Below are 16,149 nucleotides of genomic sequence, written 5' to 3' on the forward strand. Positions count from 1 at the left end.
TTCACACGCAACGCTCCCCGTGTCACACATATTTGGCGCCAGGCGTTGGCGCAAGGCGATGCGCAAGCGGTCAAGACCTACGGCGACAGCTTCGAGAACGAGATCAGGACGTTCACACAACAGTACGGAGGGGTACGCCGCCTTCCTTCATCCATCGGCGCATTCCTCTTTATGGCGAGCGCTCACCGTGTCGTGTCGTTGGTCGTGTTGTGGGTGGGCGTGGGCGTTGTTGCGTGCAGGAGGCGCTGGCCGGCAGTTTCCTCGACGAGGCGCAAAAGCTTCTGGGAAGACTGCACCAAGAGGGCGATGGCATCATACGGGCGAGCAGAGTGCGGGAGGAGATCGCCAAGATTCGGCAGCAGGACGACATGACGCGCCTCAGCATGGTAATGTGTCGTCCCTCCATTCCCGCCTGTGCCGTGTTCTTCGAGAAGAATACCAAAACCAGCGTGACCGCGACGCAGGCGCTCAACGTTCGCGACGGCCCAAAGATTTCCCAGCATGGTGCGGCGTTCAAGGCACAGATACAGAGGTTCAAGCAGGCCTATGCAAAGGAGCCGGCAGCTCGTGTCTTTCTCAATGAGTCCGAGGTGCGTTATTAGAGAAAGATCAAACAAACGAACAAAGCTTGCGGTAGTGGCGTTGACATGGACTCGCTAACCATATGAGGCAGGCACTCCTTTCGAGGTACGAGCGAGAAGCGCCCTCCATCCTGCGCGAGGATGAAGTGAAGAAGGCCATCGCCAATCTGAGGCTCAAATCTGAGCTGATGGCCGTCCAAAACGTGCGCCTGCCTCCTCCAGCATTATTCGGAGCTAAACAGATTTAGCTCCGAATCCCTGGGTGTGAAATCTAACTCGTTCGATCACTATAGGCCGTTCACGCGCAAAACTGCGATGTGCTGGCGTCCAAGGGTCCGGCGTTCGAGGAACAGATGAACCAGTTCCTGTCTAAGTACAACACCGACCCGGTCTACTCCACCCTCATTCCGCCTTCGTTCATTGAGCAGCTTTCCGACATCGCCTCCAGGTCTGCTCCCCTTCGCGCGCAATCAATTGCGACACGACATACACCCCCCCCCACACGTCAAATGTTACTCACACGCATTACATTACCTACCGCCGGCAGGTATTACAAGTTGATGAATATTCCCCGGGCGTTCAACGCTCGGCCGTCTGCCGGCAGCGCTGTATTTCACCAGGGCAACTTTGCTGGGACGGTGAAAATCACGTCGACGGGACCTGACGGGTCGAAGGTGGAGCATGTGCCGTGGCGCCCGGCGTCGCTCTTCACCTTCCCCGGCCCGACCTTGCCGCCGCCGCCCGTAAGCCACGACCAGATCTTCGCCGGGCAACGCGATTTAGGACTGAAGGCCGCACAGGAGGCCTTCGCGCGGTCGGACGCGCTCATGTCGTCGCTGCAGCAATCGGGGCCATCGTCCCCGCTCTTCCCCTCCGGCGGCCCCGGCGGGGTCCTCTCCACGTTCAGCCCCTACATCAACGCCACGTCGACGCCGGACATCAACTCGTGGATCACTTGCCATACTTCTGACAACCAGCAACCACCTCTGGCGACCACCAGCGGCTACACCAACACTGCTTCCCCAATGGCCTCGCGGGCGCTTGAGCAGCTGCAGTCGCGGTTCCAGTCGCGATCGCCGCCGTCGCCGTCGCCATCGCCATCATCGCCGTCGCTTTCAGGAAATTCCGCTGGCTACACGAACACATCGCCTTCATCATCGTCGTCGCCCGCAACGGCCATGAACTTCTCGGCCGGCTACGTGGACAGCGTGTCCTCCTCCCCTGTTGCGGTGCAGGTCGAGAGAGCTGGCCAGAAGGCCTCGTGCCCCATCAACCCGGCCTACGCGCCCACGCCCAAGGAGGCGATGTCGGTCACCGTCACGTCGTCGATGCGCAGCTCGTCCGGCGGCGTCACCGAGCAGGAGAAGCTCAGCATCGAGGAGACCAAGGCCACGATGAAGTTCCGCGAGATCATGTTCAACGAGTTCCAAATTCTCGAGAAGCTGGGCTCGGGCCAGCTCGGTACGGTCTACTTGGCCCGATGGCGAGGCGCGCTGGTGGCGGTGAAGAAGCTCGACGAGGACGACATGGACGAGAAGACCGTGGATCTCTTCAAGAAGGAGGCCGCCGCGCTGCACGTTCTGTCGCACCACCCTTCCCTCGCCTCCTTCATCGGCGCCTGCTGGTACTCTACGCCACGCACACATTCCACATTCATTCCATACATTCCACTCACCGGCTGAGTGTGCGTGACGCGACTGCAGTGTGCTGCCGAACGTGTGCATCGTCACGCAGTACTACAGATACGGAAGCCTGGAGGGCGCGCTGCGGGGCAAGACGAGGCTCGACCTGACCTGGAAGCAGGTCATCAAGATCGCCATGGAGGCCGCCGCGGGGATTCTGCACCTCCACAAGGAGGGCGTGCTCCACTCGCGCATCTCGTCGCGCAACATCCTCCTGGGCGATGGCGTGCGGGCCTACGTCAACGACTTCGCCTTCTGCCACATGAAGACCAAGGAGAGCGTCTACACCCACACGGCCGGGACGTCGTCCTTCATCGGGCCAGGTACTCACTCACAGCCTCCTGAATCCGTCGACGTAGAAGGCCAATGATGACGTGGACGTGTTGCTAACATGGTGCCGTGCATGTAGTGCGATACATGAGCCCAGACGCGATGATGCACAAGTATTCAGAGGGCAGCGACGCCTGGTCGTTTGGTACGCGTCCCGTGTGTGCCTTGTGTGTCGCGTTTGCATGAGCGCTGGCTGATGAATGAATCTCAATCTCAATTTTTGAAGGTGTGCTGTTGTGGGAGCTGTGGGAACGACGAGAGCCGTTCGAGGGCGATGACGACCTCACCGTGGCCTTCCGCGTGTCGCAGGACCAGCAGACACTGCCCATCTCCCCCGCTTGCCCGTTGGTACGTGGAACGAGACTCGGTCAGCTGTGTCATCACCCTTTGAGCTCCCTTTCGTTCATCGCCTCATTACTGTGCGTTCTCTCAGGTGCTGGCGACCCTCATGAAACAGTGCTGGCTCGACCGACCCAGTCAACGGCCCTCCTTCTCGACCATCCACGAGACTCTGCAGACCTACTACAAATCATTGTGAGCAACTTGCCTCTTGGTGCCACCACAAGAAAAGAAAAAGCGGAAAGAAGAGAAATTAGGTTTGGTCACACAACAAGAAGCTCCACAACACAAAATGGAAGAGGCGGCCAACACTATTCGTGATGCTGTTGAGGCAGCCCAGTTGGGAGGAGCTGGCGAGCCTGGCACGCCGCGCCACAAGCTCCTGGAGACTGCCGGTGAGTTGGCCAACCTTCTCGACCGCTTTGCAACTGCCACTTCCTCGCACTCCCAAAAAGACATGGTACTTGCCCCCCCCCCTTTTTTTGCCTTCGCTTTCGTTCTTTGCCTTCTCTTTCTCTCTTTAGACTTGAGCTTACTGTTCGAGTACAGATCAACATTTCGAAGGAGGTGTCGAGCGTGGTGGGTAGTCTGGTGGACTCGGCCAACGCCCTCTCGGCGCACAGCCCGCACCTCAAGGACCAGGAAAACCTGATCAGGTGGGCCTGTCTTTGAAAGCCCTTTTATGATTAGTATCTCACCGCAGCGAATGGTCCAGTGCTGCTGTGAAGGCGAGGAAGGCTGCAGTGAACCTCAAGATCCACACTGCCATGGCGTACGGCCACCCACCTCTCATTCAACCACACGCCATGGTCATCATCACACAGCTTACACTTACCACGCGCCATGCGTGATGAACACCCACGAACGTTCAGAGCGGCGAGCGAGAAAGACAACAGGGTGAAGGAGCTGGAGAAGTTGAACGCCTGCCTCGACGATCTCGCTCAGAATGTCGTAGCGCTCACCGAGCACGCTCAGTTCTCCAGCCTGCAGTGGGTGTCTGCCTGATGCAGCGTGGGTTGTGTTTTTTTTCTCTCCCATTTTCTTTGTGAAAATCAAAAGTCTGGATCACCTAGATTGATCGAGAAAGATGTCACAGGCAGCGGCTCAGCGACTCGAAGAGGAGGTGAAGCTCCTGCGAAAGATGCAGGATGAGGCGCAGCAGACGATGAACACTCGCGCGCAGCTCGTGGCACAGATGAAGGAAAATGAATTGGTGAAGCAAGAGCTCGATCTGATCGCTGACGATGACGAGGGTGCGCGCATCTATAAGCTCATCGGCCCGGTGCTCGTCAAGCAAGAGAAGAAGGAGGCTGCGTCTAATGTGGGCAAGCGAATCGATTTCCTTCAGGTTCCCCCCCCCGCGCGAGATGGCAGGCTTCGCGATTTTTTAATTTTATTAATTTTATTGGTTGTAGGGTGAGTTGCAGAAGCTCGAGGCCAACCTTGAGGAGATGCAGAAAAAGCAGGCGGCCAAGCGCAGGTTCATCGTCGAGATGCAGACCAAGCTGCAGCAGCCTCAGTAGCCCCCCCAAAGTTCATAAATAAAAGTAAATCAAAATCAATACGCCGTGGAGTTGGCGCGTGTCCCTTCGCAAAAGAGGCTCTTCCATCTTCAACACGTTGTCCATGGCAGCGAAGTCTCCGTCGCTACAGACGCTTCCGCTGTTCCTCAACACCAGCGACTCAGTCACACTTCCTCACGTCTGTTCCAGAGGTACATTGCCAGCTTAGCGCAAGGACCTCTTTCTCACTTTCTCATTTCTTACCGAGGGGCGTTCGGTGAGGGCATAGTGCACTAACCCCCCCCCCGCTCAACCACCACCACTTGCAGCAACATGGCCTCTTCACTATGGCTCGCAATCTTTGTGGTGTTCGCCTTCATCGCCACGAGCCACTCCGCCTACACCCCCCTTGTGCTCATGCATGGTGAGTAGTACTTGGCCAACACCACCTTTTCGCCCCTGGCGCTCGTCCAAAAGAAGACAGGCCCTCACCTCAAGGTTTGTGGGCGCCCAACAGGCATCGCCGACACGAGCGCCAAGATGCAGCACATCACAGAGCTCGTCCAGCAGCACCTTCCCGGGATCTACGTGGTCGCCCTCGAGGTCACCGGCTCGAAAATCGGCTCCATCTTCACCGGCAGCGACAAACAGGTCAGTACGGACTGGGAGAGGTGTGTGTGGTGTGGGAGGGAAGTGCATTTGTTGAGTGAGGCTCACAAGTCCTCGGGTGGTGGCGGCCATTGCGGCACACAGGTCGAGATGATCTGTGCGGCGCTCGCTGCGGATAGCAAGCTTGCGGGAGGCATCAATGCGATGGGCGTGTCGCAGGTAAGCTCCACCTGTACTTCACACCACACACACACACCACACACACCACACACACACCACACACACCACACACACCACAACACACACACAACATGTAGTTAAAGTGGTTCGGGGAGTGTAGGGTGGCATCCTGCTGCGGGGCTATCTCGAGCGTTGCAACAACCCGCCTGTCAAGAACTTCATCTCGTGGGTGGCCCCCATGATGGGCGTCTACGGCGTTCCCGAGGTCCTGCCTTACATCTTTCCGTTCAAAAATAATATACAATTTCATAAACTAATATAATAATTATAATAAAATACTCATCTGTTACCATGTTTGTGTGGTGCAGGTGGGGCATTGGGAGTATCTCAACGTGACGCTTGATGAAATCGCCGACTGCTGCGTCTACCAGGATTGGGCGCAGAGCCTGCTTTCCTTTGCTGGTTATTGGCGCGGTATGCACGTGTGCTTGCTATGAATGTTCTCTTCTTCTCCTCTCTTCTTCAGACCGAGCCAGAAACAATGTACCCTTCACTTACTTTCTTCTTCTTCTCCTTCTACTCCTTTCAGACCCTTTCGCACTCGACAAGTACGTGGACAGAAACATCTTCCTCGCCGACATCAACAACGAGGGGTCCAACAAGAACCCCACCTACAAGAAGAACGTTCTCGCCCTCGACAACTTTGTCATGAGCTACTCCACCGCCGACACCGTAACGTTTCCAACCACCCATGTGCCCCCCCCCCAATCACCACCACCACCACTGCGATTGACGAGAGAGGTCCGTCTGGTCAGGTGCTGATCCCGTTGGAGACGGGCTGGTTTGGCGCCTACGCCAATGGCACGGACAGCCAGGTCGTGCCGCTCGAGAAGCAGCCCTTCTACGAGTTCGACTACATCGGTCTCAGGTTCGTGTGTTCGTGTGCGTTCGCACCTTCAGTCACCCACGTCGTGTGCGCAGCGTGTGCGGTGGTGCGTGTGCGGTGTGTTGTCACGCTGATGGTGGCGATTGTGGTGGTTAGGACGCTGGATCAAGCCGGCAAGCTGCACCGATTTACCACCGACTGCATACACGAGGACTACACCTCGCCCTGCTTTGACAAGTACTTCCTGGCCAACGTCCTGCCATTCCTTGCGTCCTAGTCGCGGCCCTGCCTCCTCCATCATTACCCACCTGCACGTCCCCTTTCGGTTTGTCTGCTGATGGTGATGGTGATGATGAGAAAGAAGAACTTGTATTTTATTTTATTTTTTCTTCTGGTGTCAAGAGAGCTTGGCTGACTTCAGGAAGAACGAGGGAGGCGTGTCAAGCGAGTTTTGTCGTGCCGAGAGCTGGGCCTGCTGGTGTGCGGGCACACGATGCCTGGCTGCACCGAGGCACACACACAACACACAACACACAACACACACACACACACACGCACACACACACACAATGCACACAACACACACGCACACAAAACGAAAATCAGACCACCAGAAGGGAAAGGAGTGCAAAAAAAGTGTGGTGCGAAGCGAATACCGAGCAGATGAGCCAGGCCGGGCATCGACGAAGCGCACTGGGCCAAGCGGTGATGCAACGACGGAGCGCTCGTCTGCCGCCAACGCGATGTGTGCGTTTCGTCAGCGTCTTTCGAGTTCTGCCTGCTTTCTACGTAGAAAGACGAATGAGGTGGGCGTGGAGTACCTGGTGGTATTGGAAGTCCCACAGGAACGGGGCCTGGCCGAAGTTGGCCCAGACCTTTTCCTGCGGTCCGGCCAGTGAGACGACAGCGTACAAGGGCTCCGAAGGCTGGATCGACACCTCCGTGTGGCCCACCCCTGGCGACAGCCATAGAAGCGCGTCCGTAAGTACCCAAAAATCGACGGCGCAGTTGCGGTCGACTGTGTAGTAGTGCGCGAAGTAAGGGAGACGCACCGAGGAAAAGGCCGTTCTTGGTGTAGAAGACCTCCGAGGTGACGTCGTTGAAGCCACAGCCGATGACGTCGCCCGTGTTGAAGTACAACTCGGAGCCGTCGTCCCCCTCGTCGACTGTGTGTGCACGCCACGCAGCCGACAGCGATTGAGCTCAACGAAACCTACTGATCGAGTGGAGCGGAAACGGAGAGGAGGCGCCGTACATGACTCGGCATTGGCCGGGTAGAGGGAGCTCTTGCCGTGGGCCCACTTGTTCCCGTCGCCGTGCCAACCGTACGACCTGCGCCGAAGCCAATTCGCAAGCCATGCGCGCGACAGTCAGCCTAGGGTGCGCGCGAGTGCGACAGTTCTAAAGAGACTCTAAAAAAGGGGGTACGGACCCGAGCACAGAACCGGGCTTGGCCGTGGCAGGATGGTTCTTGGCACCCAAACCGACTGCAATCGACCTGCAGACAAAAATTATAATAAATAATAAACAAGTAATAACAAATGAAAATAAGAATATATATTAACATAAATCATTCATAAATAATAATGATAATAAAATAATACACAACAGCAAAGACTGAAAGGGCCATACCCGTAGTAGCCACGATTCACGATTAGGATCTCGAAATAGGGCCAGGGACTGGTGTGGCTCACCGGCGAAGAGGCGGCCTCCTTTGCGCCAAGGCTGAGCTCGGCAGAGCCGGCATCGGCGACGCCCGTAGCTGTCGTCGCCGTCGTGGTAGTGGCACTCGCCAGGGGCCTGGCGCTGATCGTACTCCCCACCTTGCCAAACACGCGCTAACAGAGAGATGGCGTCGGCATGTGCGTGCGTGCGTGCGTGCGTGCGTGCGTGCGTGCGTGCGTGCGTGGACAGAAGATGGACAGAGGACGTGTGCGTACGGGCCAGTAGGAAACGGTCTGCTTGTCGGCCTGGATGGTGAGCGAACTGGCCGCGGCCACCGCGCCTTTGGCCTGCGCCCACCCGCTGGGGCCATTGTCGTCGTCACCCTTAACCCCGCTCAGCTCGATGTCGTCATCGTGGCCGGTGACCAAAATGTTTTCCTGTGCGTTGTGTTGCGCAGCCGGCAAGTGAGTACAAACACGCGATGCGTGCGTGGCGTGTGCGTGTGCGTGTGCGTGTGCGTTCCCTGTACGCACCTGCAAGTAGGAGAGCAGCGACTCACCGTGCGGTACAAACTCCGGGTGTACGATGCCCCAGTAGTTCACAAAGGCCTGCAGTTGCTTCTCGCCGTAGATCCGGCCCGCCAGCGAGTCCTTCTTCGCTTCGCCCTCCTCGCCTTCGTCGCCATCTTGCCGCTGCTGCTGCGAGCCCTCCTTCTTCGTCGTCGGTGGTGCCAGCATGCTGTCACTGTGCGTGCGCTTGCGGTCTCCGTTCTCGCCCTCCTTCTTGACCTGCTGCGTGCGGCCGTGGTCGGCGCTCAGCACTCGGGCCGACATCGGCTTCTTGCTCCGCTTCTCCCGCACCGACGCGCCCTTCTTCACCTTCTTCACCTTCTCCACGCCCGCCACGTCCTCCGCCGCCGCCATCGTCGCCGTCGCCGTCGTCGACTTCTTCTCGCTGCTGCTGGCCTTGCTCTTGCTGCTCTCGACGCCGACGCCATCGCTCCCGGCGGCTGCGGGGGTCTCGACCGTCCGACTGCCGTCGGAGTGGCTCAGCTCCTTCTTGGGCGCCGCCTTCTTGCTGCGCTTGTGCATGTCGTCGAGCAGCGAGTTGTGGAGGCTCTTGCCCACCGGGCCGACGATGAGGCTCGCCGAGCCGCTCCGCTCCCGCGGCAGCACCGGCACGTCATCATCATCGTCACCGTCATCATCGTGGCCCAAGGGGCGGAAGGTGGTCGGGGAGACGCGTTTGCCGTGAATCCCAGCGGCTGAGGCCGCGGCCGAGGCGCTCGCGTTGCGCTTCATGGCGGCCTTCATATCGTCCACCCGCTTGGCCCGGCTCATCAGCTCCTCGCAGCTGCTCGTCCCCTCGTTGTTGATACGATCGAAGCTGCGCACCGATCGCGACACGTTCAGCCGTCGCGTCTTCCGCTTCTTCTCTTTTTCCTTCTCCTTTTCCATGTCCTTTTCCTTCTTCTCCTTCTTCTTCCCCTTCGCCGACGCCGGGCTGGTCTCGGCTGCGGCCTGCGCGTACTTGTCGCTTGTCGTTGTCGACACTCCATCGCTCTGCCCGTCGCTCGTCGCCTCTACGCTGTCGCCTCGAGGAGTGCTGCCCGCCGTGGGGTCGTCGTCGGCCCGGCCGACCAGCATCGTTCGGATCTCGTTGGACGTGCGCTCGGAGATGCTGCGCCGCAGGTTGCCGCCCCCCGACGAGTTCCCCAGGCTGCGCGAGCTCACGCGCTTGCCCTGCAGCCCGAGCCGCGGGTGCCGGGCGGCCAGCGTGCGCGGCGACATGCTGTCGCCACCTTCGGACGACGGCGACGAAGCCAGAGTAGACGCGGCAGCGTCGCTCCTACCCGCCGAACGCGGCGATTGGGATTCTGCCAATCAAGAACAGATCAGCACGCAACCACACGCAGCACACACGACACGCACGGCACACGCAAAACGAACCGTGATCGAGATAGCCTGCGACGTCCCTCGGGTTGAGCTGGGTGAGGGTCATCAGTCGGGTCTTGTGAATGGAGCCCCGCTTGCCGCCCTGCCCGCCGGCGGACCCCAGGGGCAGGTCGAGTCCCTGCTGGGCCGCCCCGTCACGCCCGCGCATGGATGTGGGCGAGCCCAGCGGCTCCGGCAGCGTCTGGTCGTAGCTGCCCTGCGCGATGGCCCGCGCTGACTGTTCGACGAAGAGCTCCTCGGCCGCAAACTCGAAGGCCAGCGTCGGTCCGGGCGGCCCTCGCACGTAGAGCTCCAGCAGGTGCTGTTGTCGGCAATGGGCCTCATTTTCCTTTTCTTTCTCCTTTTCCTTGTTCTTGCTCTTGATCTTCTTCTGCTTTTTCTTCTCCTTTTCGTTCTTTCGCGATCCTGCAGAAGATCTGCTGCCTTCGCTTTCGTCTTTGTCTTCGTACTGCTTGGCACCGCCGTCGGTCTCTTCTTTTTCTTCGCTTGCCTTCGCTGCCACCACCGCCTCGTTCCCCTGCTGCTGCTGCGCCTCTTTTCTTCGCTTGCGGCGTGACCGGTTCTCGGTGGCTGCAGCCGCCATTGAATCGTTAGAGTCGCGTTGCACCACTCGAGCACGGGAAAGGCCAGAGGGGGGAGAGAGAGCAGATGACATGCCGTTGTGTACACGGAGCGACCACTCGCCGGGCTGCCGCACAGTGACCCCGGGGTTGTTGAAGAGCGAAGCCAACGCGAGAAGCGAAGCCGGGTTCCCGATGGCCACCTCGGCATCATCTGAGCACAAGCCACACACAACACACCTCCAATTAGGAACCATGACAAAAAGGTTGGTCATCTGCTCGAGTGTGCGCTTACCATTGACCGAGGCGCTGATGATCAACTTAGATGCGTAGAAGCGGATGGCTTTGGTGTGTGGATCGCCGAGAAGCGAGGTCAGAACCGCCACATGATCGACCGCCGCCCGTCGGAGGAGCGCTACGTCGTCCGCCTGGCCGTGATTAAAAAAAAACGTTGTAGTACTCCAACAAGTTAGCTGCCGCTCGAGATGGGTCATCCACCAGGCGCAGAGGTTGAGGAGGGAGGGGGCATAGAGAAGAGTACCCGGTCGGTGTAGAGGTGCAATCGGTGAAGCGCCTCCAGAAGCTGTTCGAGCACGACCGGGTTCTGGGAGACTTGTATGACCGCAAACATCTCACGCACGTTGGGCAGTGACGAGGTCACACTTGCTCGCTTGTGCTCTGCACCCAGCACACCCACACACACACGACACACACACGACACACACAACGTCGTCGGCCACACGTACGGAGGTCGTCGTGGTGCTGTTCATGGACCGTCTAGCGGGGCGGGAGGACGTACTCAGAAAGTTGAAGTTGAGGACCTGAGCGGCGTACTCCTTGACCCGCTCGTTGTCGCTCTTCAAAAACTGGTCCACGCCCTCAACAGCGCACAGCGTGCGATCCTTGCCTATGCGTGCGCGGGGTGAGCACACGACCGGAGCTGTTTCTTGAGCTGCGGGATTGACGCGTGGCTCGCGAGTACCAGAGATGGAAGCGGCGGCCAAGGCCAGCACGCGCAGCGCCGCGATTTGGACAGTGTCGGCTGTCGGAGCGGAGAATTGGCTCACGACCGCATCCCAGGCACCGCTCCGGCCGAGCGCCTCTCGCAAGCCTACAGCTTCAGCGCGTCCTGGTCGTGTTGTGCGGTGCGGGCTGCGTGAGTCATTACCACTCGATGGCTCATCGCAGAAGTTTGGCACTGTTGCGAACATGGGGGAGGGCCGCCAGTGAGTACCTTCTTCCTCTTCTCGGGCCAGACAATGGCCGATGGTAGCCAACAGATGCGTGCGAGAGGTGTCGGTCAGGAGCGATGCCAGAGCGCGCGCCAAAACATGAAACAGAAAACGGCAGGGCGCTGCCGCTGAGCCTCCGTCACTGTGAATTGAGTCACCCTGTTGGTGGTGAGGCTGGGCCACGCTTGTCGGTTCTTCCGCCGGCGCACCACCAGGCTGAACTTGAAACGACGACAGCTGAGGGAAGAGCAAATCTATTGAAGAAAAGAAATGAAAAGAAAGGGGTCAGGAAATGGGTTGGCGTGGACGTGCGGGAGGTCGGCGTACCGGAGGCTGAGAAGTTGCGTAGAGCCAGAAGCAGGTTCTGAACCCAAATGGCGTGGTGATCGACGAGAGAGCCGTGGCTTTTCTTCTCCTTCTTGCGCAGCTTCCTCTTCTCCTCGAGAAACTCGGTCGCGGCCACCTTCATTAGTTGCTCAGCGACTTCGTGCTTCGCCAGAACGGCGGCTCCTGTTCATGGCCTCGTGAGCGACCGCACATGCACGCACACACGAGCAGAAAAAGAGTACCAGAATAGGGGAGGGAAGCGATTGCGCGGGCAATATGTGTTCGTGCCCGCACAGAGGCGTTGACGTCGCGCAGAAGCGCGACCAGGTACTTGAGGTGGTGGGAGTTGGCCAGCACCTCGCCGCGGCAGGATTCTAGTAGTGACGACACGGTGCAAAAAGCGTGTTAGGCCTCCACCACTTGCCCACCCACGCCATGTCCAAAGTTCATTGTGAGCGAGCCGTGTGTGTGTGTGTGTGTGTGTGCGTTGTGGCACCTAATCGCATGCAGTTGGCCAGCAAGCGGGTGGAGGCAATGAAGGCCTTCTTCCGATCGCCGAGCGACGGCATGCAAGCGATCATGACCGACACCGCCTTGGCCGAGCCCAAAACCGTCCTCGCCGCTCCTGATGTCCATCACTCACTCGTTGAGAAAAAGGCGAGCTACACGCAACACGTTTGGGGCAGATACCATGCGCGGAACAGTTGCTCAAGGTGGTGATGAGCAGGGTGATCACGTCGTCGCTTTCCTCCGCTTCCTTCTTCTCGCCTTTCGCTTTCTTTTTCTTTTCCTTCTTGTCGCGTGAGACTCGCTTGCTCTGGCCTCTGGGTCTGGGACTCGCGGTCGGGCTGGGGCTTTGGCCGCGGGGGCTGGTGAGAGGCCCCTGGCCGCGCGGGCTGGTGGGGACAGCGCTGGACCAGGTCGAGGCCTTTTCCTTCTTGACCCGCGTCAGCCGGGGCGACGCCTCTTTCGGCGATGAAGACAGTGTCGGACTTCGCTTGCTGCGCGGCGAACCAAATGGCTGCTTGCGCAACACACGACACACACGACACATGCGGAAATGAGTCAAGGTCGGAGGAGTTGACGCTGTGCACAGCGTACCCCGTCGAGGCTGGCCTTCAGCTTTGACAGCTGGTGCAGCGCGTCAATTTCCTGCGCCTTGTCCCGAATCTCCTCCTTGGCGTCGGATTCCGACCAGGCCTTCACGCAGTCCACCAGGCGCTCGAGCCAGCAGCTGGCACCGTCGGGCCGACCGCCCCTGGATCCAGGACTAGCCGGCGATGAAGCCTGTTGCTGCAGCTCTGCTTTGTCTATTAGAAAATGGGTAAGCAAGCACCACCAACACCACACCGCCGAGCAATGTCGACGCACCGGTGGTCTGCGCGGTTGAGTGGCTGCCGGTTGGTTGTTGGTTGGTGGTAGGATAGCACATCGCCTTCAGTCCGACGCTGCACCGCGTCGAGATCTCCACGACCTGCAGAACGTCGCAGATGATCTTCCCGCGAAGCGGTTTGGCGATCGGGGCTAATTTGAACGCGACCGAGCCCTGCGAGCCGTGCTCCAGCGCCACGATATTGCCGAAAGTGAACGACTGCTTGGCGGATCGCGGCCAAAGGCTCCAGAAGAGGTCCAGAAATGCCGTCTGGCTCTGCTTGGCCTCGCCTGTCACGCACGAGGCCTCGTGAGCGGTGTGAGGGAGCGTCGATAGACTCTGCTTCCAACGTACCTGGTCGCCGAAAATAGAGCTGCCGCAGGACGTTCGCTGCGGGGGCATACAGGTCGGGCGCGCACGAAGCCACGCACCTCAACAGGGTGGCGATGTTGACCGTCGTATCCACCGTGTCGATGAAACCTACACATTCCACACACGAGCACCACGCACTATCAGGACTGGCAGGTGGGTGACTGGACAGCCGAGCTGGTGTCACTAGTGTGATCACGCACGTTCGTCCTGCGCGAAATGATTCACAAGCGCGAGCGCCGAGTCGAGCGCCGAGTCCTCTCGGAGCTTTGCCAAGTCTTCGCTCTCGCCGCCCTGTATGATCTCCAGGGCCATGCCCAGACCTCCAGCCTGCGCAACAGCTTTCCTGTTTTGTTCTGCGCATGCATGTCAGTGGCGCGCGGCCAATGAATCGGGGGTCCAGTCAGGGGTGTGAATGCCGACAGCACTTGAGGGCAAACAACGACGCAACGCAAAAAAAGAGCGCAGGGTACCCTCTCGCGCAAAGATGGCGGCGAGCCGCAGGGACAGGTGTCTGATCCGCTTGTAGTCGGACTTGAGCATCCAGTCCGAGCCCAGGTGGTGCAGCAGTTGAGCAGTCTTGTCGCGCACTTCGTCCTGATAGACGGACGCTGCTCGATCCACCATGCAACCGACTAGGTGTTACCATATTGCACTCATTTTCGCCGAACTTGGTGGCGAAGCGTTTGAAGTGCAGCTGCTGTGCCACAGTATATATGACACGAAAGCGTACCATGCGAAGCGCAGTTGAGAAGGGCGATGAGCGCACACTCGGCCGCATCCCGCTCGAAAGAGGTGCTCGAGGCGCCCTCTTCCCCCTCGCGGTAGAGGAGCTCGGGGATGTGCTCCATGAGTTTGGAGACGCGCCAGGCGTACACCTCTGTAACCGTCTCAAAGATCAGCAAACAAATCGCGGGGGGGGGACTAGAACGCTGCGCAGTGTAGTCGTCGTAGTAGTACCTCGTGCGGCTGTGTTGCCCAACGCAAGCAGCGCGTAGCCCTTGAACTTGAGCGTGGCATTGGCAGAACTCTGTACACTGTCCTTCGCCCCGACCAACTGGCTCAGGCTGTCGCCCATGCCCGACAGCCACAGTCGGTCCTGGTTGTGTGCTGGTGGGACAAAAGAAAGAGGGGAGGGGGTAAGTCAGTTCGACTCGTATGCATATACAATTGCAGTGCAGGCGCCCTGGGGCTGAAGGGTACGTGTGGTGGCCAGATGGGCGATCGTCTGTAGGGCGTACTCGCGCACGCTTTCGTTGGGAGATTTCGTAAATAGTTTGTACAGTTTCTTGAAGCACGAGCAGCCGATCTCCTCCTTGTTGGCCTCTGTCCGAGTGTGATGCGGATGAGTGGCGCGCAGCTGCGAGTGCACTGGTCGCGCCTGCGGGTCGGGGTTGCACTCTCACTACGTACCGAGCAGGGCGACTTGAGAGAGGGCGTAGATAATGGTCGAGTGCAGCTTGGCATCGTCGGGGCAATCCTTAAGGAAGCGGAGCATCCGCAGATGCCCTGCGCTCTGTACAATTTCCTCCTTCTTTACATCTGCCGTTCGCTCACAACCAAGTCAGGCCAAGAATAAAGACACCGCGATAAGAACGGCGATCGCTTCGCTTTGCTTTGCTGCAGCGCTGGATGGCACTACGCGTACCATCGCGACCCGAGGCAATATTCGAGAGTGCGTGCGCTGCATACGTGTGCAGAGTGGCATGGTCCAGCAAGGCGATGATCGCCTCGACCTGGCGCAGCTTGAGGATCTCCAGCACCCAGTTGGTTTTCTCTGTGTGGACGACAAAAAAGAACGCAGCACAAGAGCGTGAGGCGTCAGGTCGTGGCACGAGAGTGTTGCCTTGGCAGCAACCGCGCACCCTGTTCGGTTTCAGTGGCCAGCAGGAATCGGTACTCAGCAACAGGCTCGCCTGACCCCTGAAGCGACAACCCACCGGCGCTGCACACAGTCCATGAGTGGGACTGCTTCTTGTCGATTGCCTGCAAGAAAGAAAGCAAAGCGGCAGCGTGAGGTGTGAGTGTAACGTTATGTAGGGGAGAGAAGAAGAAATGGGTGAGCTACCAGCACATCGATGACGCAGGTGTCCAGCGCAGGAATGACACCCTTCACCTTGTGCACGTGGTAGTCCTGCCCAATGAATAAATGCGAAGAGTGTAAATAATAGCTCTTTTTTCATCAGTGATAATATTGTACGCGAAATTATCTATCATTTATTTATTTATTTATGCTTAAAAAATAAATAAGTACCTCTTGCTTCTGGTAGTACTCGAGCTGGTTGTTGGTTGTCAATACGCAAAATCGCTCCTTAAATCTGCCGATGGCCCCGAGTTTCTGGACCCACACGTGGCCCAGCTTGAGCGTCTTGCCTCTGGGCACCATCGAGTTGTGTTTCGAAGCCATTCAGCCGCCCGATGCCTTGAAATATATCAAAAATAAAACCTCAAGATGTGCGTCTAGAAGTTGGTCAATGTCCGTGGCATCGATGAAAGATTGGAGCAGAGTGGGTGAGTACAAGGACGCGAGGCCAGCACTCAAGTTTGCCCAGTGCTATAT

The 16,149-nt window shown here is 58.5% G+C and overlaps 5 protein-coding genes across 5 annotated transcripts; 4 read left to right on the top strand and 1 right to left on the bottom strand.

Moving 5' to 3' along the window:
• Positions 1-60: 60 nt before the first annotated feature.
• On the top strand, positions 61-3,131 carry ACA1_265250 (protein tyrosine kinase; the record flags this gene model as incomplete). The annotated part of the gene is made up of 9 exons (XM_004341358.1): positions 61-132; positions 240-590; positions 674-784; positions 875-1,029; positions 1,129-2,158; positions 2,316-2,586; positions 2,673-2,738; positions 2,820-2,941; positions 3,027-3,131. Coding segments are annotated over 9 exons (2,283 nt in total), but the record flags the coding sequence as incomplete, so codon positions are not given.
• A 93-nt stretch (positions 3,132-3,224) lies between these two features.
• On the top strand, positions 3,225-3,937 carry ACA1_265260 (uncharacterized protein; the record flags this gene model as incomplete). The annotated part of the gene is made up of 4 exons (XM_004341359.1): positions 3,225-3,392; positions 3,482-3,588; positions 3,636-3,704; positions 3,805-3,937. The coding sequence occupies 4 exons, from the start codon at positions 3,225-3,227 to the stop codon at positions 3,935-3,937; spliced, it is 477 nt and encodes a 158-aa protein (XP_004341407.1).
• Positions 3,938-4,019: 82 nt separating this feature from the next.
• Positions 4,020-4,455, top strand: ACA1_265270 (Prefoldin subunit 6, putative; the record flags this gene model as incomplete). Its single annotated transcript, XM_004341360.1, has 2 exons — positions 4,020-4,253; positions 4,348-4,455. The coding sequence occupies 2 exons, from the start codon at positions 4,020-4,022 to the stop codon at positions 4,453-4,455; spliced, it is 342 nt and encodes a 113-aa protein (XP_004341408.1).
• A 519-nt stretch (positions 4,456-4,974) lies between these two features.
• On the top strand, positions 4,975-6,386 carry ACA1_265280 (uncharacterized protein; the record flags this gene model as incomplete). Its single annotated transcript, XM_004341361.1, has 7 exons — positions 4,975-5,085; positions 5,188-5,262; positions 5,384-5,488; positions 5,592-5,697; positions 5,813-5,955; positions 6,039-6,151; positions 6,266-6,386. 7 exons carry the CDS (start codon positions 4,975-4,977, stop codon positions 6,384-6,386), a joined length of 774 nt encoding a protein of 257 aa, XP_004341409.1.
• A 120-nt stretch (positions 6,387-6,506) lies between these two features.
• ACA1_265290 (PH domain containing protein) lies at positions 6,507-15,975 on the bottom strand (the record flags this gene model as incomplete). Its single annotated transcript, XM_004341362.1, has 31 exons — positions 6,507-6,581; positions 6,931-7,064; positions 7,162-7,275; positions 7,365-7,441; positions 7,542-7,607; positions 7,742-7,932; positions 8,050-8,211; positions 8,308-9,650; positions 9,724-10,299; positions 10,399-10,503; positions 10,585-10,717; positions 10,831-10,967; positions 11,089-11,196; positions 11,272-11,418; positions 11,849-12,031; positions 12,091-12,222; positions 12,345-12,473; positions 12,539-12,869; positions 12,950-13,158; positions 13,220-13,510; positions 13,575-13,700; positions 13,793-13,945; positions 14,063-14,200; positions 14,323-14,469; positions 14,550-14,699; positions 14,793-14,915; positions 15,003-15,131; positions 15,238-15,366; positions 15,455-15,575; positions 15,658-15,723; positions 15,844-15,975. The coding sequence occupies 31 exons, from the start codon at positions 15,973-15,975 to the stop codon at positions 6,507-6,509; spliced, it is 6,057 nt and encodes a 2,018-aa protein (XP_004341410.1).
• Positions 15,976-16,149: the final 174 nt, after the last annotated feature.

Source organism: Acanthamoeba castellanii (genome assembly GCF_000313135.1).
Source record: "Acanthamoeba castellanii str. Neff unplaced genomic scaffold scf7180000084770, whole genome shotgun sequence".
NCBI lineage: Eukaryota > Discosea > Longamoebia > Acanthamoebidae > Acanthamoeba > Acanthamoeba castellanii.